The 9,808-nt window shown below is 38.3% G+C and overlaps 1 protein-coding gene across 1 annotated transcript in view; it reads left to right on the top strand.

The window, feature by feature from the left end:
* Positions 1-3,251: 3,251 nt before the first annotated feature.
* Positions 3,252-9,808, top strand: part of hcn4 (hyperpolarization activated cyclic nucleotide-gated potassium channel 4) — a gene marked incomplete at both ends in the record, with an annotated part of 29,015 nt that continues 22,458 nt past the window's right edge. Inside the window, one exon of the mRNA XM_079466017.1 lies at positions 3,252-3,913. Within this exon, the coding sequence (XP_079322143.1) occupies positions 3,252-3,913 (662 nt within the window). The remainder of the gene's footprint in view (positions 3,914-9,808) is intronic.

Genomic DNA, 9,808 nt, shown 5'->3' with positions numbered 1-9,808 from the left:
GTGAAATCAGGAAATGACGTCAATACAGCGACAGGTGTCGCATTTACAAGTTCGGGGTTTGTTGTTGTTGTTTTTTATTGCCACAAAGTGCTACATCACATAGACATAGAGAATGAAAGAAAAGAAATACAGAAATTTTTAATGTCTTTTAAAGTATGTTTTCAGAGCTTTTTTGTTTTCCATTTGTTCCAATGTCATGGCATATATTTTAAAAGCCCACTCCTTTCTATGGATAAGATGTTTACCTAATATAATAAATAACTGTATAATGTACTGCTTATTACTTTGCAAATTATAATTTTCAAAATACATTAAAAACACTAATTTCCACCATACTTCCCAATTTTCAATTTACCTATATATAAGTTTCCAAGTCTTTCTCAAATAATCTTGTATAGAAACATGGTCAAACAGATGTAAAATAGTTCCATCCCACAAAATTCACAGATATATGAAATGTCAAGTTTAAACCGTTCTAAAAACAACTTTCAAGTCATTTTGATCAGTAAGAATTACGTTTTAGCAATATATATATATATATATATATATATATATATAGCCTATATATATATATTTATGTTTCTGTTGTTGACAAATACACGGATGTTCTAAGCGGTACCGCAACAAACTGAGCACATTTTTCCAGGACTACCGCACGTCTCTTATCGTCTTTATCGTTTGTATTGATAAATCAACTCTGCGTCATACACTGTAAACCCGGATAAGTAGAATTTACTTAAAAAAATCCAGGTAACTCGTTGCCTTAAAATTTTTAAGTAATGAAGCATTAGTTGAATAAGTGAACTGGACTACGTTCAATGTACTTGAGCCCATAATGGAATGGAATAGAATATTTAAGTTGAATGTACTAATAACCGAGTTACAGTGACTGAAGATACTTAGTTTAAACAATCATTCCCCACCCATTTATTTAACTCGGCTTGTTAAGTAAGCATTACTCCATTACCAATTCAACTAAATTGTATATTCTAACTGCCCCAACTTATTTCTAACTCAAAATATGTCTTTCAATCAATAAAACCATGTAAAATACATAGATACAACTGACACATTAAACTGATCCAATTTTTTTATTGAACATGTCTTTTTTATTAGCAACAAAAGAAACAAAGCCATGACCTAATTCTATTTCCTCACTGATGGCATGAAAAGAAAAAAATATCTTCCTCTTTACCTCCAATCATATTGAATTACACCTCTCTAAATTAGGTTGACAAACTGGCAGGATAAAACTCAGCCCTGCTGAAGACTGGCATCTTAAAAGTTATACTTCAAAACTCAACATTTACTCTTCAAATTTGGTTGACAGACAGCAAGAAAAAACTCAGCCCTGCTGAACACTGGCATCTTACATTTAACATATACAAATAACAAATCTGTACATGGAAAAACAAAAAAGTGTGTGAGAATAACATTAACTAAATAAGCTAACATTAGCTAAATAACAAAAACTTAAAGAGGCATGACAGTAGTTAACTAACAACGAATAAATAAATAAAAAAATCAAGAAATTAAAGCTAACTATGTTAGCTAGTGTGCAACAACTTACAAGGATGTTTGCAGTTCTCTGGCTAGCTGCTGCACCGTCTCAACTTTAGCTGTCTGGAAGCAACAGAGTAAAATGGTTCAGAGCGGACATATTAGCTCGGTATCAATTTAAAAGCATGTAGAGATTGCCTGGCCAGCAGTCTATTGTGTGAACGAGTACGTTACCCGGACACCGGGCGGACTCGAAGTGTACCCAAATAAGACGGTCGCCGGACACGTCGGAGCAAAGCTAAATTTATTTCAGTCAGTCGTAGTCACACAATAGAATCCGCTAACAAGGCAGCGGGTATTAGCGCCAACTTACCGGGACGTTAGATGTTCCGTGCGGAGCTAACGATCGCTGCTTCAGGTGTCAGGCTCAGCTCAACTTGCACTAGCTGTCTGGAAGCGAAATACAATTTCCGTTACGGGCGCTAGCTAACGTTACCAGTGAAGATATTCGTTAGCTAGGAGAGTGTGGGGCAGAGTTAGCTGGATAGCTACCCTGCTAATAACTAGCGAAGTTCATTTTTCAGTTTTTTTTAAATAACTACAGTACTATTGAAATGAAACTTTGATATACATATATATATATCTGATAGATACTTTGAGTTATATCAAAGTATAATTTCTATAGTGTTGTCCCCATGAAAATATATAATAAAATATTTGTACAAATGTGAGGGGTGAACTCACTTTCGTGATATACTGCTAGCTAAGTTACATCAGCAAGCAGTCGGGACTGCAACGGCATGCCAGTGCCAGGTTCCCACTTACCGTTTTGTGGCTGAACTCGGTTTATTCACCGAAGGCTTCTAGCTTCGGTGAATGAACAACGTGCTTGCTGTAACGGCAATTTAGATACAGGTGTATTCCGTCTCAAATTTTGGCGGTTGTGACGTCAATGCGTTGCTATTTGTAAAAGGCAAAACTTGATGATATTGAGTTGTTTGAGCTCAAACACATAATTACAATAAGATAGGCCATTAAAAAGTACAGTTTACTCAGAATTCTTAATTAATGTAAAGAAACAGTAGTACAAACTCAAAAACTTAACTTAACTTAACTTAAAAACACACTTACAATAAGAAAGGACATGAAAAAGTTAAGCTTAATCAGAATTAACTAGTAATGTCAACAAATTAGACACATTTAAGTAATATGAACTCAAGCTGTTTGAGTTGAATCAAAATCTGGGTTTACAGTGTAAAATAAAACTAAATTGATCTTTTGAGGAGAGTCGCGTGAAGGTTAGGTGTTGTCCACCTGAGTGGGTGGGCGGGGCTTCCCCACCGCTTCTATGGCAACCTGATAGATCAGCCTCACCGGGAATATCTCAGATCAGAGCGGCTCTGGACGGCGGTGATGTCGGCGGCTGCTGATGTGATTGACAGCCGGTAAGGATCTTGACGGTCCGTGACCTCCGTTCGTCTCACACGCGATGCTGAGGAGCCTTCAGTCTGTATCTCTCCTATATTCTGGATTACTGAGCAACTGGAGTGTAATGATGACACTGGAGCCACTGGATCCGCGCGAGAGGGCAGGTTTGGGTATCCTGATGGTCGGAGTGATGCGACTCACAGGTGGGCTTTGATCCTCCGGACACGGACACAGAGGGATCTGTGGGAATAACCACATCAGCATCATCACCACACTGGATTCACGTGTCATTGAATTGATCACGCCGCCGTTTCAATGTCATAATGGACAGGTTGCATTCGTCCATGCGTAAAAGGCTCTACAGTTTGCCACACCACAAAGCTGCGATCATGGGTGATGCTGAAGACGCGGACAAGGACACCCGGAGGAAGAGTATCCGAATGAAGCCCCTGCCTTCGCCCACCTCGCCGGGAGGCACCGGGGACACCAAAAGCGCAGAGTCCGCAATCATGGAGACGGACATCGGGAAATCCGCGAAAACCAGCTCCAACGGGGACTGCCGAAGATTCCGAGGCAGCCTTTCGTCCATCACCGGTCGGAACGTCCACGATTCAGATGCAGCGGAGGAGAGGCGTCTGATCACGGACGGTAAGGTGACCCCGGGCGAGGAGAGCCCAACTGGAGCCGCGGACGGCGGCGCGGAGGCCGGGGCGCACGGCGGCGCCGGTGTCGGTCAGCAACAGGATGGCAGCCAGGACCAGCCGGCGGCGGACTTTGTAAAGCTGGAGGGCATCGATCAGATTTTACCGGACGACGAGAGGTATTATCAAGCGGGCTTCATGCACAGGCAGTTGGGGGCGATGCTGCAGCCCGGAGTCAACAAGTTTTCCCTGCGGATGTTTGGGAGCGAGAAGGCGGTGGAGCGGGAACAGGCGCGGGTCAAGTCCGCGGGATTCTGGATAATTCACCCATACAGTGATTTCAGGTAATTTATGTTCATACAACTCATTCTACACCCGGTTGGGTTACATGTTTCCATGTAGGATGACATGACCCCCACTTATTTCTCATATACTGTATGTGTGATCTGATGAAAACGGTGCCAAATATTAAAGATGTAAGTAATGTCCAACAAACAGTACAATAACTGCATTAAACTGAGGTGGATTAAGTGCATTACCGTATTTCTCATGAGTAATAGATTTTCTCACTTTCTTAAAGATCAAGTTGCCAAATTAATTTTTTATATGTTACCGTTTCATATTTTCATAAAATGTACAAGATCTCTAACAAGATATGAAATTTAACTTCAATGATATAACATGAGCATATGCGACGCTTTTCTAAATAATAGTAACCGCAAAACTTAAAAATATAGCAAACTCCTCTAATTCTCAAAGATAAATGAACATTAAACCCTAACAAGTGTTTCTCTTTACTGAAAAACACATAAAACAACACTTCATTAAGAAAATAACTCCTCTGCCTAGGTATCACAACACAACTAATGTATGTAGTGCCAATGTGAATGGATTATGTTACACAAATAAACATGAAAAAATCATGTTGTGACAAAATATTTTAATTAATCAAATTGGACGAGCAGCTAAAATTTTTTTTTCAGTGTATAGCTAACTGTTCAACGCTTGAGTTATCTATTTTATTCATTTGATCAACTAAAAATCACTTCAAATTGTCAGGCAAAGAAGTTTGGTGGCTATTGTTGTGTGTGTAATGCTGAAACCATTTTGCAGGTGATCTGGCCGAATTTCTGCATCTGACTAGAACTGGATTATATGCTTGTATTTTACACAAAGTCCAGCCGTGCACACTGACTCTTTCTTTCTTTCTTTCTTTCTTTCTTTCTTTCTTTCTTTCTTTCTTTCTTTCTTTCTTTCTTTCTTTCTTTCTTTCTTTCTTTCTTTCTTTCTTTCTTTCTTTCTTTCTTTCTTTCTTTCTTTCTTTCTTTCTTTCTTTCTTTCTTTCTTTCTTTCTTTGGACGCTGTGATTGGGTTCCGTTTACACACCGTTTTCATTCATGAATCTGTGGGTCAGTACAGGGAGACACGGCTGATGTTTGTCTTATTTACCTATTGATCCTGTGAGATGCTTTTCTTCTTCTGGACATTATGAGATTGGGTTGAAGGATATAAGGCAGTGTCGGAAAGAACAGATATAATGTTGTTTCATTCTGGTTCCTGCGTGTGTCAGAGAGCCAGAGAGACGGTGTTTGTTTATGTTGACACAAGGACAGTATCTGTGGACTTTATATATTGGTGTTTCTCAGAGATCGTATTGTATTCTGTTGACTTAAACCAGTGTGCCGTGGATCATCTTCACAAATCTTTACATGCCTTAAACCACACAAGTTCATTGTGGCTGTAAGGCTTAAATCTGTTTATTCTCTTTCATTTGGTTTAAATCTGTATGTGAGTCTTTCTTCAACGGAACAAAAAAGAAGATATTTTGAGAAATGTGTCTGAGGTTTCTGTTCATATCATGGAAGGCAATGGGGTTCAGAGTAATTTGATTATCGACATTCTTCAAAATGTATTCTGCAAATGAATGAGCTCATACACGTTTGACCTGACATGATGATGATTTAATGATGAAAGAATGTTCATTTTTGTACCGTATGGGTTAGAATGACATAAGGATGTGCGAGTCATTAAACACAATGACAGGATTTTCAGCGTCTTTAAGCGTGTTAGATCACACATGTCATCCGGGCGTGCTGGTGTGCTTTAGGACCGACACATTGTTACTGTGACTGGGATAATAATATCTGCGTCTCTTTCTCTGAACACAATAGAGTGAATTTCCAGCACTGATTACAGGCCTTATCTTCTCCCTCATATACAGTACCTCCATAATTACCAGCGCAAGGTCACACGCCACAGCATCATTACACAAGATAAAGAACACCAGCGCATTCTTCACATCTGGGGGTCTGGGGAATCTCTTGCTCTCTAACTAAACCTTGTCGTCTTGTTTGCATTCCCGGATTAGCTGGGACATCCGTTGTTTTTGCTGAAATGATTTGTTGAGTGGGTCTAGTCAATATCATTATTGTTTTTGTAGGGTAGGATCTGTGGAAGTTCCTCGCTTATATACTGTATGTTTGAAAGCGTGCGAGTGTGATTTCATGTGCAATGAATATTCATGTTTTTATATTCACAAGGTCTCGTCTCACTTTCTGTCCCACATTTGGCCTGCAGTCATTTGTCAGCAGCATCGTAACTCAAATGAAACCATTTTAAGAGAGTCATATACAGTATGCTAGTATGCGGTGAAACTTATAATGCAATTCTCGAATTAACTTAATTTGATTTCATTTACGCATGTAAGCATAAATTTGTTGAGGCTTTTTGGTGTCTCGTTTGACAAAATGCTAAATGCTCTCAAAGCCACTTAGAATAAAATTCAATGCAAAGTAACGAAAAGAATAAAATGTATGAAAGAAGCAAGACGTCCAAAAGGCTTATTTAAAGCCTCCTGATCATTATAGATTGAAAAATAAGAAAAATGACTTAACATTACTACAAACTAAAGAATACAATAAATAAGATTACAACAACATCAATAACATTTAAAAAGAATAACAATCAAATATGGGGTGAAATGGTGAGTTTTGAATTCATTTTCATTTATTTATTTATATAGCATGAATAAACATAACTAAGGTTGACCAAGGGCTGTACAAGAGTGAAATAAACATAATACACAGTGAATAAATTACAACAGTTGTTCAGAATAAAATCTGAAGATATAATGACTTAAAAGCACGGATAAACAGATGAGCATTTAACTTGGATTTGAAATAATGGACAGAGGATGCAGATCTCACATATAAAGACCATAATCTAGGACCGGCCACTGCAAACGCACCGTAGCCTTTTTTCCAATCTAGATCTTGGATAAGTCAGTGTAATACTATTTACGGATCGCAAACATCTAGTCGACCTATTTACATTAACAAGATCAGATAAATAGGAGGAATTAGTATCAATCTTGTTTTGGCAATTCTGTGGATTTATTACTATTCGTTCAGAATGAACTTTTCTGATGTCTTATGTCGAGAGTCTTCACGTTGAGAGCTTTCCTGTGCTGCATTAAAAGGTTGTCTTGATAGGCAGCTCACTAGTTTTTGGAACCGAGATCATTTAGTACAACGTCCGTCAATGACATCACTCATTCCTCAGGCTGGTGTGTGCTGTGTGTCATTATCTTGTCATGCACTTGAAGTGCAGTACGTGTTGTTGAGCAGAGACAGATGCGGCCCTGACCTCCTCTCGTAACGGGAACGTTCATGTTTTAATTGCATCACCGTGGCCGTGGCTTTTGTTTGCTGTTGTGTAATGGGAATGTAATTAGTGTTTTACCATACGGATGAAAATCAACCTCTGTTTAGCTGCGCTTAAATCCACTGAACCTGCAATTGAAATCCTCAACGCTGCCATTCATCCGTACGCACAGAATAACCGTATCGCTTCAGCTCTTGGACAGAACATACAGGGCAGATCTGATGATGGGCAGAGATTATAATGAGTGAGATCCGCTCTGGATCACACGCTTCATGAGACAGCAAACACATCATTGAAATGTCAAGGACTAGTGAATCTTCAGACGTTTTTAATTGACCTGTAGAAAATGTTTTCAGCGGTCACAGGGAAGAAGTTCATATTGGATTTCTTTCATTTTCATTTTGAACTGACTGTGAAGTATTTGCTTACAAAATTAGATTTTTCAAAAATCAATTTAGCTGTACACTGTAAAGAATTTCTGTAGAAATTACAGTATTACTGCAGCAGTTTGCCAGTCACTTACTGTAAATTTACATTTATGTCATTTACTGGAAACAAGTTGTTCAAAGATAAATGATTATTAAACATTAACAAGTCTTTATCCTTACAGAAAAAAACTGTAAATAACAGCCTCATGCAAAGCATTCTGGGAACCAAAATTGGAAAAAAAACACGTAAAAAGGTTTATGTTATTCTAGCGTTTATTTCTGTAAGGATAAAGACTTGTTAGTGTTTAATGATCATTTATCTCTGAACAAACTGTTGCCAATAAATTACATAAACACGAATCCACAGTAAGTTATTGGCAAATAGCTGCATAACTACGGCAAAAATGTTTTGAAACCAAACTCTTCATATACTGTATAATAAAATACGCTACACGCAGGGTGCAATATGCACACATTGGAAACATGCTATCTGTCATCTTGTCATGTGAGCAGTGGCGGCTGGTGAAAAATATTCTCGGTGGGGCTGTGCCATACTTTTTTGTTTCCGTAACCATCGCAATAAAATTTAACACAAACTGCAGGACAGCAGTGCTCAGTGAAATAGTCAGTAATTATTTAATGCCAATATTAAAAAGTTGAGGCATTCGTACACAAAAACATAAACATCATGATGCACAAACACAAGCCTTTTATTTGCATTTAAACTGAACTTGTAAACAATTGACTATTTCTACATATAAGTAACATCTTTTGGAAAGGCTGTTGGTGCCATTGGTAGTAAATAGGCAACACAATATGCATGCTGTCAGAACAGAGTGGAAAGTGGACAATAACATTAAATTATTATAAAGTTTATAGGAATTCTTACACTGTATAAAGGATGTATAATATAGAAATGGATATCAAGTGGCTGAACTCAAACCTTTGACTGGAAGAATAGCATAAAGTATTTTATGATCAAACTAAATGTAACTAATTGTTAATGTGCTCCAGAACTGCAACAATTAATTGATACAAAACATATATACAGTAATATTAGCAAACACACTATTAACATTTTTTAGAGTACCATATATAACTGAATGATTTTTATGCTAAGGTCAACTATATACAAAGAAACGTGTGTGTGTGTGTGTGTGAAGCTACGGGAGAAGCCGCGCATATACTGCTTCCCTTTTTCGCTAGCCTGCTGTTTGATTGAGAGGTCAGGTTGATCTGGGCCCAGCTCTTTCACCCGAACTTTCTCCGACAAAGTTCTCCTCTCAAACGGATCTTGGAGGAGAGATTTCACCGAGTTAGGGTTGGGTCTTGGAGGAGTAACATCCGCGCTCGCCATTGTCGTTTAGTAAAAATGGCGCCCCTAGAGCCCAGTCCTTATTTTATCAGGGCTTGGGGCGATAAAATGATCGCCCTTCTTGGATTCTATTTAAGAACGCTGATTGGCTAAATTTTATGTCATACATTCATATCTTAAATTAGCAATTGGCTTAACTGCTACATAGACCCGCCTCCTTGGGGCGCTTTCTCTATCGCCCCAGAGCTGATGAAGCGGTCAGACAGGCAGAGGAAAGGTTGCAAATATGATTTTGTATCATATTTTACATGTATTACTGGGTGCATTCCATATTTAAAACACACAAATATTGACATACTGATGTTTTTCTCATTATTATTACTATTTTTGTTTTAATTGTTTTAATTTTTTTTTTGTGGCTTAAGGGGGGCGGCGCCCTAGCGCCCTCTATTGGCCGGCCGCCACTGCATGTGAGCCATGTGTACGTTCATCTGTGTCTGCTTATAAGGCATCATTTGGAAGTATGCCTTTTGGACACAGGGATGCTCTCTGTCTCATGTTGTCTCAGTTTGACATCTTTGAAAAATAAAGACGAGCTTACAGAACACTCACTAGCACTTTGAATTAGTCCTTGTTACATACACGCTAATATAATTATCGATAGCAATAAAACTAATAATTCTAGATTAACTCATTAGCATGAATCAGTATTCACTAATTCAATTTCTCTGTAGCAGACAGACACCGTCATCACAAGTGAAGAACCGACTCTTTAGGAACTGTTGATCCCGGTCGAAATGAAATGATGTTTTTTATGCTGTGATTTGAAGTCT

The sequence above is a fragment of the Barbatula barbatula genome, assembly GCF_947034865.1.
Source record: "Barbatula barbatula genome assembly, chromosome: 10".
Lineage (NCBI taxonomy): Eukaryota > Metazoa > Chordata > Actinopteri > Cypriniformes > Nemacheilidae > Barbatula > Barbatula barbatula.
The sequence above is the reverse complement of the archived record's forward strand: the minus strand, read 5'-3'. Positions and strand labels throughout refer to the sequence as shown.